This window comes from Rhincodon typus, chromosome 22 (genome assembly GCF_021869965.1).
Source record: "Rhincodon typus isolate 14 chromosome 22, sRhiTyp1.1, whole genome shotgun sequence".
Lineage (NCBI taxonomy): Eukaryota > Metazoa > Chordata > Chondrichthyes > Orectolobiformes > Rhincodontidae > Rhincodon > Rhincodon typus.
The window spans coordinates 19,165,011-19,180,421 of record NC_063353.1 but is presented as its reverse complement, the minus strand read 5'-3'; the positions used below and the strand labels follow the sequence as shown (position 1 = coordinate 19,180,421).

General features: G+C 40.2%; 1 protein-coding gene across 3 annotated transcripts in view; it reads left to right on the top strand.

The window, feature by feature from the left end:
- Positions 1–15,411, top strand: part of celsr1a (cadherin EGF LAG seven-pass G-type receptor 1a) — a 306,739-nt gene that overhangs the window by 139,936 nt on the left and 151,392 nt on the right. For all 3 annotated transcript variants that reach the window (XM_048610171.1, XM_048610170.1, XM_048610168.1), the window contains exon 3: positions 13,603–14,241. In XM_048610171.1, coding sequence (XP_048466128.1) covers positions 13,603–14,241 — 639 coding nt within the window. The remainder of the gene's footprint in view (positions 1–13,602; positions 14,242–15,411) is intronic.

Here is a 15,411-nt window from a genome sequence, read left to right as displayed (position 1 = left end):
GGACATTTTTCCCTCCCCACCCTTATCTGCCTTCCGGAGGGACCATGTCCATCCTGGGCCTCCTGCAGTGCCACAACGATGCTACCCGAAGGTTGCAGGAACAGCAACTCATATTCCGCTTGGGAACCCTGCAGCCCAATGGTATCAATGTGGACTTCACAAGCTTCAAAATCTTCCCTCCCCCTACCGCATCCCAAAACCGGCCCAGCTCGTCCCCGCCTCCCTAACCTGTCCTTCCTCCCACCTATCCCCTCCTCCCACCTCAAGCCCCACCCCCATCTCCCACCTACTAACCTCATCCCGCCCCCTTGACCTGTCCGTCCTCCCTGGACTGACCCATCTCCGCCCTACCTCCCCACCTACACTCACCTTTACTGGCTCCATCCCCGCCTCTTTGACCGGTCTGTCTCCACTCCACCTATCTTCTCCTCTATCCATCTTCTATCTGCCTCCCCCCTCTCCCTATTTATTTCAGAACCCCCTTCCCCTCCCCCATTTCTGAAGAAGGGTCTAGGCCCGAAACGTCAGCCTTCCTGCTCCTCTGATGTTGCTTGGCCTGCTGTGTTCATCCAGCTCTACACCTTGTTGTCTCAGATTCTCCAGCATCTGCAGTTCCTACTATCTCTGGAGTTTTTGATACCTGCTTTTGTATTTAGATGCAAAACAACGAGGCCAGTCCACAGCATTTAAAGGAGCGTAGGCACAAACCAGAGTACACAATATTTGCCACACATGATGTGGATGTGGGGGAGACCCCTTCCATCCCCTGACGTTCTAAGAAACGGGCCCATATGTGATGGAAAGAAACCCAATCATTCCCAGTTGATTGAATGCCCAAATGCCCAAATGCCCAAGTTTGATAGTCCCAACAGGTTCTGTGTAGACGACAGGAGTAATAATATTGCAACCAGGGTTGACTCCTACCCAGGACTGTTTTTGACATGGTTAGAACAAAGAAAATTACAGCACAGGAACAGGCCCTTCAGCCCTCCAAGCCTGCACTGATCCAGATTCTCTATCTAAACTTGTCACCTATTTTCGAAGGATTTATGTCCCTTTGCTCCCTGCCCATTCACGTATCTGTCTGGATACATCTTAAATGACGCTATCGTGCCTGCCTCTACCACCTCCGCTGGCAATGTGTTCCAGGCACCCACCACCCTCTGCGTAAAGAACTTTCCACGCATATCTCCCTTAAACTTTTCCCCTCTCATCTTGAAATCGTGACCCCTAGTAATTGCGTCCCCCACTCTGGGGAAAAAGCTTCTTGCTATCCACCCTATCTATACCTCTCATGATTTTGTAGACCTCAACCAGGTCCCCCCTCAACCTCCGTCTTTCTAATGTAAATAATCCTAACCTACTCAACCTCTCTTCGTAGCTAGAGCCCTCCATACCAGGCAACATCCTGGTGAACCTCCTCTGCACCCTCTCCAAAGCATCCACATCCTTTTGGTAACGTGGCGACCAGAACTGTACGCAGTATTCCAAATGTGGTCGAACCAAAGTCCTATACAACTGTAACATGACCTGCCAACTCTTGTACTCAATAACCCGTCCAATGAATGAAAGCATGCCGTATGCCTTCTTGATCACTCTATCGACCTGCGTTGCCACCTTCAGGGTACAATAGACCTGAGCGCCCAGATCTCTCTGTGCATCAACTTTCCCCAGGGCTTTTCCATTTACCGTATAGTTCGCATGTGCCATGAAGTGCCATATTTACAACAAAAATAGATCTGTTAAAGATGCAAGATCCTTTAATACCCCGAGTTAAATATGCATCAGTCTTTGTCACAATTAATGTCCTTTTCCAATGTTGTAGTTATGCCGATTGGTCTAAGAAGTGCTCTGGTTACTTTCCAGAGGCTGCTAATCTGAGTAGTAGCTGGTGTTCCTAACTCTGTAGGATACCAGAATGACACTTAGGAGAAACCACATAGAAACCCTTCTTGGAAGGTTACAGATAGCTGATATAGTGTCAAACCTTGAAAGAACAAGTTAGCAAAAGAATGAGTAATCAATAAATTGGGTGAGTCCTTTCGATTGTGCTTTTGGGGCATCCTTGGCTTGGTGTCAAAGATGGAAAATCTTGTTCGAAATGAATAATAGTTTGCTGTCAATGGTTGTTTTGATATGGCTTCTGGTCGACAGATTAGGCATTTTTCATCCCTTCCCTTATTTAACAATCCCGTTCAATTCCTTGGCTTACACCATGCTCTCCTTTCTCTGAAATCTTGAGTGATGAGGTCTAAGACTGACATGATAAATGACATGGGGTTCATCATGGCTGTACTATAAGTGGTCAGAAACAGCACAGATGCCGGTTTTCTCTTGGCTCATCACCTGTAATGTCAAAACTACCAGTGCTATTATGTTCTACCTGTAAAGATTACCCCAAAAATATGACACTTTTCTGATGAACTTTGTTTTTGCTTGTGTGTTTTTCTTGTAGGCTGCATTTAAATTCTAATTTTGGATGTAAATATATAGCGTAACAACAAAATAATAGTTGAACAACATTTTGCAAAACTTAAACAATGTGAGGAATGTGAATTTTCCTGTGTATCTTATGGTTTTATAGACAGGATAAAATGTAACAGTAGTATGTTGAACAGAGATCAAAATCGTAGAATAACAGTGGAGTGGTCAGTCAACTTGATCTTCCCAAGCACAAATAACAGACTGTCTTTTTGATAAATTGACCCTGGTGTTGCAACCGCAGTATGAAGGATGTCCAACTGTCAGATTAATGTAGCAACCATCCTAATATTTAATTGTCACTTGGCCTCGAGAGGGTGGTGTGAACTACCGGCTTGAACTGTTTGCAGTATTCAAAATCCAGGCTTTTGACCAGTGACAGCGAATAGTGATATAGTTCCAAGTCAGGACAGTGTGTGTAGAGGGGAACTCGCAGGTCGTGGTGCTCTCTCACATTTGCTTCCCTAGTCCTTCACGTTGGTTAGAGTTGCAGGTTTGGAAGGTGCTGTCGAGGGAAACCTGTTGTGTTCCTCATTAGGATGAGGTGTGCATCATGGGATTTTTGCTTATCAATTACTACGTGATGCTTGGGCAGGAAGTAAGGGAGTTGTTTGAGATTTCATTACTTGTAAACTATCGACAGTTTCCTGTCGGGCAGATTGAGTGCTGTGTTCCGATTCTCTGTTCTGCGTTCTCTGTATGGCATGCATTTCTTGTAATAAAGTAACACAAATAATGGGACAAATGATCTATTCTTTTGTAACTCACTGTTCAAATTGTACTGTGAATGACTTTGGCATAAAGCCTAGGACACTGAAATCATGTCTTCTTTCTCGTTCTCATTAACTAATTCTGTTAATATGATATGTGGATTAAAAAACATGCTGGTATTAAAGTTCTATAATTCATTACGGTACTATCCTAACTTGTCTGTAAAGAGAAGATTCTACATATGATTCTTGTAGGCTTCTGTCAGATTTATAAATATGCAAGGTTGTAATGATAATCACCAGTGGATTTGCGTGTAATTCCTCTTAAGCTTTTTTGTTCAAGAAATAACCCTGCTCAAAGTATCAGTGTCACACTCATATTTACCTGTAAAATGCATGGAATTGTGTCTCTTGCTAAATTAGTAATTGACTTGGAAAATAGAAAGCAAATAATGGTTGAAAAATAGATACTGTCTCTCTCTCAATTTTTTGTAACTAGACCCCAAATTTTCTGATTTGGCAGGTATGCTATAAGTTCAATGATTCTTAAATTATTTCTCAAAATCAAAAAGAAACAAAAAATCTCCAAGGCCAGTGTAATGTTGGTGCAGTACTTCTATCACCAGAAAAATGTTATCCAGCAGAATTTTGATGTTTGTCAAACTTGTGGTATTCAAGCCACATGACACAAAATAGATGAAACATGAACAAAACAAGTGTGCAACCTTTTGAAAATAGGCTTGAAATTTGGAACTGTTCGCAGCAACTACCATTGGATTCACAGCCAGAACAAGGAGGCTTTGGTCATCCACTGTTCCCTAATGTATGCACACTCACAGCCTGGTGACAATTGGTTAACTGAAGTGTTCTGTTTCTAACAGTGTGCTTCAGTTAATTTCACAATCAAACAAATTTCTCCAAAAGTTTTTAAACAAATGTTTATGTTAACGAAATTGATATATCAGGACACCCACAGTGGGAAGAGAATTGATAAATTTTTACATATTGGCTTCAAACTTTGACTCTTGTATTACTTTCCTGAAGCATCTGCCATTTCCAAACATAGCTTCTGAACATTTAATAGACTTTTGGCACATGCCCAACTTTCTGTCACATCTCTGTTTACGTCAATAGACTCCTAATCCTTTCAATCACTCTTTTCAACAGATCTATTAAGATGAGGCACACACATTTGAATGTTGCTACACGGCCCCAGCTTGGCAACATTTCTACTTTTATTCATGGGACACTGTCCTTCGCTCTCACATCTCAACTTTTTGGCAATAACTGAAAACTACCAGCTAAACAAATCAAGTTCTTCATTTGGATTCCCCAAGAAAACTTCACAACCATTTGGACACAGTATTCCAAGGACTTTCACAGCAATTCATAGAGCTATCCCACCGTTCTAAATATGTTTTTGGAAACACTCAGGGAGGCAGAAACAGAGTGTGTCCAAAAGTAGACCTTTTTGTTTCAATGAGTAAGTGGCTTTTCACCATTCAAGTTATTAGAAACATGACATAAGATCATGTGACTCAGGGGCGGAAGTAGGTCATTCAGTCAGTGAGTCTGCTCTGCCATTCAATGAGCTCATGGTAGATCTGATAATCCATTACTCCCCTATCTGCCTTTTCCCCAAAATCCCTGATTTCCCTGACTGATTAAACATCTGTCCGTCTCAACCTTGAATATACTTAATGGCACAGCCTCGTTAGCCCTCTATGGTAAAGAATTCCACACATTCACTACCCTCTGAGAGAAGAAGTTTCTCTTCATTTCTGTCTTAAATGTGGAATCCTGTATTCTGAGATTATGCCCTTTGGTCCTAGACTTGCCCACAAGTGGAAACAACCTTACTGCACCTCCCCCGTCAAGTCTTGTAAGAATTTTGTAAGTTTCAATAAGGTTGCCTCTCATTTTTCTATATTCTACCAAGTACAGGCCCAATCTTCTCAACCTCTCTCTATAAGACAGTCCCTCCATACCTCCCTCCAGTCCCTGAGCCAAGTGAACCTTCTCCAGACTGCCTCCAGTGCCAATATATTTGAATTTACATGATGGATCCAAAACTGTTCACAATATTCCAGTTCTGGTCTGACAAATGCTTTGTATGGTTTTAGCTCTCCAGTTTTATACCGTGCTCCCTTTGAAATCAAGGCCAACATTCCTTTCCCTTCCCAAGCACTGAACTCGGATGCTAGCTTTCGGCTATTAAACGTTCTGATAAATCTGGTTATAATCCTACTGATGTCTAATTCCTGTCTGTCAGTAACATGGTCGATTCTTCTTATTTAGTGAGGGACAAGTAAAATAGTGCAGTAAGGGGAGTGATAGAGTCATAGAATCAGGGAACAGCATGGAAACAGACCGTTTGGTCCAACCAGTCCATACTGACAATGTTCCCAAACTAAACTAGTCCCACCTGCCTGTGTTTGGCCCATATCCCTCCAAACCTCTCCTATTCATGTACTTATCCAAATGTCTTTTAAATGTTGTAACTGTACCTGCATCCACACACAGACCACTCTCTGTGTGAATAAAAAAGTTGCCCCTCAGTCCTTTTTAATTCTTTCTTCTCTCACCTTACAAATGTGCCCCCTAGTTTTGAACAACCCCATTTTGGGGGAAAAGAAAAGTCCTTTGCTATTCACTCTATCTATGCCCCTTATGATTTATTCATACCAGCCTTGAATACAACTCAGTATTGTATGTCCCTTTAAAAATGAACCATGTCACTTTAGCACAAATCTGTGACTAGTTTGTCATGTGGCAAGCATATTGATCTACAGTACTCTGCTCGGTAGGAATGGCTAAGCATTGACTGACCTTCTTGCATTTGGAGTGCTCGTTTGAACAGAGAATTGCACAGCTAGAACAACATAATAATTTGGACCCGATTCTGAAACAGGAGCAAAATGACTGAGACCTAACACCTGGATTGGAGTATAATGGGAGGTTGTTTTGTGTGGTGGGTACAGGTTACATGTTCATCGAATTTAAGGACACTTCTGTGAAGATCTGGAGATGTGTAGGCTGGGTTGATTAGCCATGGTAAATGTGGGGTTACAGGGTACAGTCGGGGGCTGGGTCTGGGTGGGTGCTCTTTGGAGAGTTGGTGCAGACTCGATGGGCCAAATAGCCTCCTTTCACACTGTAGGTGTTCTATGGTTCTATATTAGAGTTATCACTGTAATTGGACCTTTGTGATTGTGAGTCACATTTAACATTTATAACTGACCTTTTATATTCACCCCTAAACTTGGTTGATGTTTGTATTTCTGAAGGTTAGCAGTTTCCGTTTAATAATCTCCTTTTACATGGAAGCCCCTCTTGCTGTTTTACCATGGGTTTTTATACTTTTCATTCAAATTCTTGGCTGCTGTGTCATGTTTACGGTTTTGGGTTTATTCTACCTAGACCATGCAGGTTAAAGTTATCACATAAAATATAATAGCTGTCTCACATTTATGGATTTTGACATTAGGAAAAGAATGCAATGAAACTGTCAAAATATTGAGAAATTGCCTTGAACACCAACTGGGAAAGTGCCACACATAGCAGTGGGATAATGAAGACAAATAAATGGTGTCTTGTAGGCGCTGACAGAAAAAAGCTCAATTCACAACGTCGTTAGCCATAATTTAATTCTTTATTATGCATTTAAGTCAGATGTTCGTTTTAAACTTCCAGCACATACATTAGAATTAGTCATTCTTTGTGGTTGCTAAATGATGAGTGCTTTTTAATATGATGTACGTTGTTTTTTCTGAGCTTGCAGTGGTGTGATTATCATATCTCAGTTGAGGAATGCAATTTGGAATATTGGTAGCAATGAGTGTAGACCTATTAGCATGTTACCTAGTGTTTGTGATTGGAATGTTTTATTGCTGTTAAGATTGATGCAAGATTCTTTATCAAAATGCAAAATGGAATTAAAATATTTGATTGAAGAGCTGGGTTTCTCCCTCATTTGTGTTCACTTTAGAAACCTCAGACTCCAGCAATGCCCCAACATTAAAAGTGATGTCGCAGATAGACAGGATAGTGAAGAAGGCATTTGGTATGCTTGCCTTTATTGATCAGTGCATTGAGTATAGGATTTGGAAGGTTATGTTGCAGCTGTGCAGGACATTAGTTGGGCCCGTTTTGGAATAGTGCGTTCAGTTCTCGTCTCCCTGCTATAGGAAAATCGTTGTTAAACTTTAAAGGATTGAGAAAAGATTTACAAGGATGTTGCCAGGGTTGGAGGTTTTGAACTATAGGGAGACGCTGAATAGGCTGGGGCTATTTTCCCTGGAGCGTCAGAGACTGAGGGGTGACCTTATAGAGGCTTATAAAATTATGATGGACATGGATAGGGTGAATAGACAAGGTCTTTTCCTGGGGTAGGCTGTCCAAAACTAGAGGGCGTAGGTTTAAGATGAGAGAGGAAATATTTAAAAGGGACCTGAGCGGCAGCCTTTTCACATTGAGGGTGACACGTACATGCAATGAGCTGCTAGAGGAAGTGGTGGAGACTGGTACAATTACAACATTTAAAAGGCATCTGGCTGGGCATATGAATAGGAAGGGTTTAGAGCGACATGGGCCAAATGCTGGCAAATGGGACTAGATTAATTTAGGATATCTGGTCAGCACGGACAAGTTGGACCGAAGGGTCTGTTTCTGTGTTGTACATCTCAGTTGACTCTATGTGGCAACTGACATATCTTTTGTTTCCTTTGGAATAACTACACAGCCATTAGATAATAGCTATTTGGCAAAACATAACATGACCAATTAATCTATTGCAATAACAAGGTGTAGAGCTGGATGAACACAGCAGGCCAAGCAGCATCAGAGGAGCAGGAAGGCTGATGTTTCACTTCCGCCCTGTTCACTTAATGAAAGTGTACAAACCCATATGACAACAATTCCTTGAGTGGAGTGCAATAAGTATGACTGATGTCTGATTATTACAACTTGCCAAACCACAACTTTCCAAATTTCTTTGGCATCTATTGTAAATAACAGCACACCAGATTTTCTTCGGGATCTTTGATACTGATCAAAATATAGATGGCAAGAAAGTGTATATCATATAGGTGTCCCATTTGGAGTTGTAGGTGATGTTTATTCACTCTCTAACTATTCCTAGTTTTTAAAAATTGTTGATGGATCAAACTCTTGATTTTCTGAAGAAGGGTCTCGGCCCGAAATGTCAGCCTTCCTGCTCCTCTGATGCTGCTTGGCCTGCTGTGTTCATCCAGCTCTACACCTTGTTATCTCAGATTCTCCAGCATCTGCAGTTCCTACTATCTCTGAAACAATTAATCTGTTGAATGGGTTAAAAAAGTGGTTTGTGTTACATTTGAGTGCAGCTGGGCATCACTACTTCTATGACTATACCAGAGAAAATTGCTTCTTAAAACACTTGATAAGCTGCTTAGAATGGCTAATAATTAACATCTACACGTAACCTGTTTGAAAAGTAAAGGCTGGCATTCATCTATTATCTAACTCAAGTTGTCTTTACCGTAGGTGTTAATTAAATGGATTCAAGTGGCTTGCAACAGATAGTCAAGAGTTTTTGTACAAGGCTGATCTTTCACTTCCGCCCTGTTCACTTAATGAAAGCGTACAAACCCATATGACAACAATTCCTTGAGTGGAGTGCAATAAGTATGACTGATGTCTGATTATTACAACTTGCCAAACCACAACTTTCCAAATTTCTTTGGCATCTATTGTAAATAACAGCACACCAGATTTTCTTCAGGATCTTTGGTACTGATCAAAATATAGATGGCAAGAAAGGGTATATCATATAGGTGTCCCATTTGGAGTTGTAGGTGATGTTTATTCACTCTAACTATTCCTAGTTTTTAAAAATTGTTGATGGATCAAACTCTTGATTTTTTTTGATCTCCAGGGATTCTTAGAAGTCTACATTCCAAAAGTCTGGAAATGTCCAATTTTCACTATTATTTACCCTGTTGACAAAAACCAATTATGCAGAAACAGCATGAGATTACTCCTACATTGCTCTCGCTGCATCTCAACATTCAAAGAGCATTAACTACCAAATCAGACCCATTTCAACTTTTGCGATCCTGAGATTGTAAAACTTGGGTTGCTTTACCATATGAACACACACCTTTTTATCCTTTACAATCTAATCAGATGCCACCTGAAAGTTCTTACAGATAAGATCTACGGGCAGTTCCCTAACTACCATGCTAGTGACGCCCCTCAAAACATTTCAATTCATCAGGCATGATCTACTCTTCACATATTCATGCCAAATAGCTTTGATCAGCAGCTACTTTTTCCAGCTGCTCTCTCTGATGTTAGATTCCAGTAACTTCCATGTAATTCATGTATTTTATCCTCTGTCCCTTGCTTGTTTTAAACAATGGAGTGAAATTTGAAATATTTCAATTTGAAGTTAAATTCATGAATTTAGAGGGTTTTGGAAAATTATGCCAAATTTCCTAATTTATTTCCTGGAGAATATACAATCTTGAAGATTTGTTTGTATTGTATTCAATTATTTTCTGAATTGCCTTTTTGTTTACATGTAAACTTGCAGTAATCCAATTAAGATTCACATCCCTGCCACCACCACGCTGGCTTGGCATTTTTAACTTTCATTGTGTTGTTCTAGGTAAAACCGCAATTAATTTCAGTTCCAATTTTATATGTTGTGTTCACTGATCACAGTGTGGTTTTGTTTACCTTCGGGTGAGCAAACACCAATAAAGTGACCATTTTGTGGAATGTTGGGGGAGATGTTCCACAATGGTGATTCCAAACTTCTGGTCTCCTGTGATTTTTACCTTTTCAGGCTTTCTCTCTTCATCTTCTGATGTGGTGAGAATGAAGATCACTGGATAGCACTTCATTTTTTTTTGATTAGTCACTTCATAAGTCTTCTTGTCCTCATATAGCCTTCAGGATTCAATTTCAAATTCATCAATGTCAGATCATAATCTTTTGCCTTTATTTTCTGAATGGCAGTTGTCCAAGTTTCTGCTGTTCCTATTTATAACCTCCTATAGGGTGATCTTTTTTTTTAGTTTGATTACCATCAGTTTTAGTCCAATCATCCCTGTTGTCCTTTCATCTCTTTTGCCTTCCTCCTCATCACAAGCATTCGCTTTTGTTCTTTCTCTGCTTCTCCACTTGCTTGAAGCCAATTCTATCTTGAAATTTTTCCAGTTCTTATAACAAAGTCATTGATCTGAAACAGCAGCAGCATTTCTGCACAGGTGCTGAGTGTATCCAACACTTCTGGTTTTATTTCAGATTTTCAGCATCTGTAGTATTTTCCTTGATGATCACTACTACTCTTTGTCCTCATCTTTAACTGTCAGACAAATCCTGCCATTGCCGCCTTCCCCATTATCCCCTCGCTTCTGACCATCTTTAATTGATCCACATTCTCTTTTTATCTCTCTCTGTTTTCATATTTAGGAATACTTTGTTTGTTGCATTTATCTTTTTTCCACTTCACTATCCATCCAGAAATTATTTTCAGCTACATTACTTGTTTGTACAAAAATTACACATAAATGAATAGTTATAATGAAAGAAAACTACTCTCTCACAGCGATCTGAAAACACTTTGAAAAAGATGCAAAACTTAAAAGTTAAAGTGAAAAGCAGCCTAAGACCGCAGTACAGTACATAGCAGTTTTTAGCTCTTGCAAGTTTTTTTCAAAAGTTCCCCTTTGGCAGATGTTATCACTTTTATCAGTGCATTTTATAGCTCTCCCACCCTGTTGGATTTGCACTGCTTGCAGATTATCATTACTCAACTGTGGTTAATGTAAAGTAAACTCCAAGCTCTATCAACTGTAAAAACAAAGGATCGTTGACATCAACCAAGTCCTGAAAATAGCTTTTGATAGATAAGCTGATGTAATGTAGAGGATTGTTGCAAGGTATCAGGGCTTTACTTGCCTATCTGCCAAGCTCCAGTTGCCAGGTTCCTTTATAAGAATATGATAAAATAGGATTTGTCTGGCATTCTCACTGTTCTGGATAATGAAAAACATGCAGCTTGGAAACATTTGGAAATCATTTTAAAGAAAGGTAGTTTAACCTAATGGCTCCATGCCTACTTTTTGTTTTAAAACGTTGTGACAGTTGGAATTTGGGTTACAAAGTTGAGAAGTACAGAATACTAGACTGTTCAAAACCCCTAATCCTGCAGTTTTACATTAATGCAATTCATGGTTGTGAAACTGTGCGAAAAGTCTGGAATCTGTGGTGATGTTACTCCTTCATTTATCATGATATGGGGAATCACTTTTAAAACCTGGGGTGGTTATTGTGTCAGCCTAAAAATGTATCTTGCCAGAAAGAATAATATCAATGGATACAAAAAAACAGCATTTCTCAATCTCCCGACAGACTATCAAGAGCAACTTTAAGTCGTCTGTTCTGAAATGTTCAGCATACAAGACTTCGCCCATGCTATTTTTTATTGTGAAAATCTACAACGGTTGCAAATCTGAAAGAAAAGCAGAAAATGTGAGAATTACCCAGCAAATCAGTGAGCACCTGTATATTGTCTAAATTCTGATGTGTAATCTTTCATTGGCACTGAAACAGAAAGGTGACCAGGAATTTTCAGTTGGGTTGATAAAATTGGGAGTGTGAATGGGTAGTGAGGGAGAATCAACAGATATTTTTAATCCACAAAATGGGCATAAAGTTTAAAAACAAGCAATTTGATCTCATGCATTCATGTAAAATATTTAAGAGTTATTTAAGCTTTCAACAGTTCTGGCAGGACTGGAAGATAAGTTCAAGTGATTACTTCAAACTGGAATGAATTAGCCTAAAGCAAACATTTCAAAATCAACCACTGGATGATAGGTAGCCATTTGAGGTTTACAGGGTTAAGACTGATGATTGCGTACAGGCAGAGTGGCAGAGTCTTAATTAAGTTGGAGTTTGCACAGCGTTAAGATTGGGTGGCTGGCATTGGGGTTAGGGAAATTAATCTGGAATAACAAAGATGAGGGTGAGGAACCTTAAATAGTGAGATGAGGATTAAGGCCATTTATAATTTGGAGGTGAAAATCAGAGGTCTTGGTCTTGAAATACTTGAGAGTTTTGAAACTCAATGCAGAACTAAACAGAACTCTGAAGTAGCTGATTGTGAGGCTCTGTAAGGGGAGGTTGTTTTGAAGGCTGCAGGTAAGATCCTGAGAAGTGAAGGCGCATAATTAAAGCCAATGAGCCTCAATGTAACATTTGACCAGGTCAGTTTTGGTGCTGTGAAACAAATAGAAGTCAAATCAGGAGAATTTGCGCAAGTAGTAGCACGGGAGTTTGTTGATGATTCATTTGAAGAAATGAAGATTGAAATTGGAGTGCAGTCGGATAGCAAGTAGGAGACCAGCTGAGCCTTTGAAAGAGAGATAGTAGTAGGTTTGAAGGAGAGAAAAAACATTGAGGAAGAGGAGTATTTCATGGGTGTCTTGGAGGAAAAACCAGTCTGAGGACTGGAGGTAGATAAGAAAATTTTACAGTTTTATGGAATGTCATGGAGCTTGGCAGTTGGAACAAAGGGAGGCCTAGGTAGTTGAGCAGATGACCTCAATTTAGGACACAAATTCATGAAATCCTCACAGCTGCCAATGGAAATGAAAAGAGAAGGGCAGGGAGAAAGATCAAAGGGGATCATTTACTGTGGAAGAGAATTTGAGGTTGGCTTGTGGAAACAGTTTTTAAAAACATTTTGTGATGGATTTCTTTTGTAATAACATTGCTACTATCTCACTTTCATGTTTTCTCTGAATTATAGAGTACAAAATTAAAGAAACATTTACACACATATATGTATATATATATGTGTGTGTCCTCAGGCAATATTTAATATTTCATTTTTAAAACATGCAGAAATGATTGACTAATCACAGACCACAGATGCCTTTCATTTTGGTTTTGGCAGTGCAATTATATTGCTTGTTAAGGTTTTGTTTGCTGCGTATGTATGAAAGACTACGATGAAGATAACATCACCTGATTTGTAGCCCGTTTCTTACTCTGAGGACAGGTCGAAATCTCTCTCTCTTTGCTTTTAAATGTCTTCCATCACATCTCTTGGCACCATGACTATGATAATATTCATCTTTTGGATCATGATTTTGTTCTGTTGAAGCATTCTTTTGTTCTCCTGCTTACAACTCCACACCCTACCCTCTACAGCCTTAATTCAGATGCACGTTTGTCAGATGTGGGTATATGAATTGTCTGGAAATGCTAATGCATTCGCTGTTCAGTGTTTGGTTGCACTCATTAGTCTGAAGTGCAGACAGATCGCACTAAATTCTCCTCTCACTATGCCAATCATACTAACGACATCAGCTATGTTATGTATCAAATTGTAATAGCTTATTTTTTTTCTCTCCAGATGGTATTCACATCATTACCGCACTGTGTACATTGAGAGTGACCATCATCACTGAAGACATGCTGACGAACAGCATCACCGTACGTTTGGAGAACATGTCCCAGGACAAGTTTCTGTCTCCACTGCTGTCGCTGTTTGTGGAAGGAGTTGCTGCTGTGTTGTCCACAACCAAAGATGACATTTTTATTTTTAATATTCAAAATGACACAGATGTTAGCGCAAACATTCTGAATGTAAGTTTCTCTGCATTGCTGCCAGGTGGAGTAAGAAACCAATATTTCCCTTCAGAGGATCTGCAGGAACAAATTTACCTCAACAGGACGTTGTTGACCACCATCTCCACTCAGAGAGTCCTCCCGTTTGATGACAATATCTGCCTGAGGGAGCCCTGTGAAAACTACATGAAATGTGTCTCAGTGCTGAAGTTTGACAGTTCAGCTCCTTTTATTTCATCTGACACTGTCTTATTCCGACCCATTCATCCCATCAATGGACTGCGTTGCAGGTGTCCTCCTGGGTTTACTGGAGATTATTGTGAAACGGAGATTGACCTTTGTTATTCTAACCCATGTGGTAGTCATGGTCTCTGCCGAAGCAGGGAGGGAGGATATAACTGTGAATGTCGTGAAGACTATACAGGTAAGTGTCTCAATTGTTTCTATTTGTAATTTATTTATTTAAAATGAATACCTGATTCTGCTTTAGAATACATTATGTCTTATGAATTTTGCAATCTGTATACCAAAGCAAGTTACTGCAAAGGTCGAAATTATGAAATAAAACCAGAAAATGCAGGAAATTGTTCGTAGGTCAAGCAACATCTGTGGAAAAAGAAGCAAAGTTCAGGACAATGAATTTTCATCAGAACTAGAAAGTTTTAGCAAAGTAAATGGTTTTAAACAAGTACAGAAGCCATATATCCAAGATGGCGGCAGTGGAGTAGGCAGCATTTGGGCTTCTCAGCCTGGTCCCATTCGCTTTTCTTTTCTTTTTCTCCTCTTCGTTTCTCGATTTTTGTTATTTTTCCTTTTACTGCCTGCACCGACTTATGTGCTGGTGAAGCGCTCAGTCCTGGTGGTATCGGTGGTGATGGCATTGACAAAGAAGGCAGAAGGAGTTAGGGAGGTGGCTCTGATGGGGTTCCGATGCGAGACTTTCGATGGTGGCGGCGGCATTGTGGACCCGACTCTTGGCAGGGGCGGCAAAGTGATGGCTTAATCAGTGGCAACGTTGTGAGTTGTTAACGGGACTCTGGCGGCAACAGTGCGGTGATGACTGAGTGAGACTCTGGCAGCAACATTGTGGCTGTAGCAGGAGAATGGGAATCTTGTTGGCAAGGTAGCGGTAGCAGCATCAGTAGCTTTATGGGCCCGGAGTGAGATTCCTGTCAGCAGCGGTATTGGAGCAGTGGATAAAGAACAAAGTTGGCCTCCCTTTCAGTTTTAACTTTATTTTTAATTTTTAAGTACGTTATTCAAAATGGCACCAGAGCGTGGCAAGAGTTGAAGCTTTTCACTGCTTTTCCTTCAAATACAAGTGACAATAAATCATTCAAACAATTTCAATTTAGAAGCAGGAAAAGGAGGGGAAAGAGAAAGAAAGCACAGAAGGAAAGATGGTGATAGAGTGGAAAGCTGAAGAGGTTAACTGACAGAAGGGATGATACTTCAAGGCAAAAATGGACCAGTGAGTAAACCAAAGAGATTTAAATGGTAACAGCAGAAACATTTACTGCCAGAAGAAAAGGGACCAGTGGTTATGTCCTGAAATTGTTGGACTTCTTACCTGGATGGCAAGAAGTAACTGGAG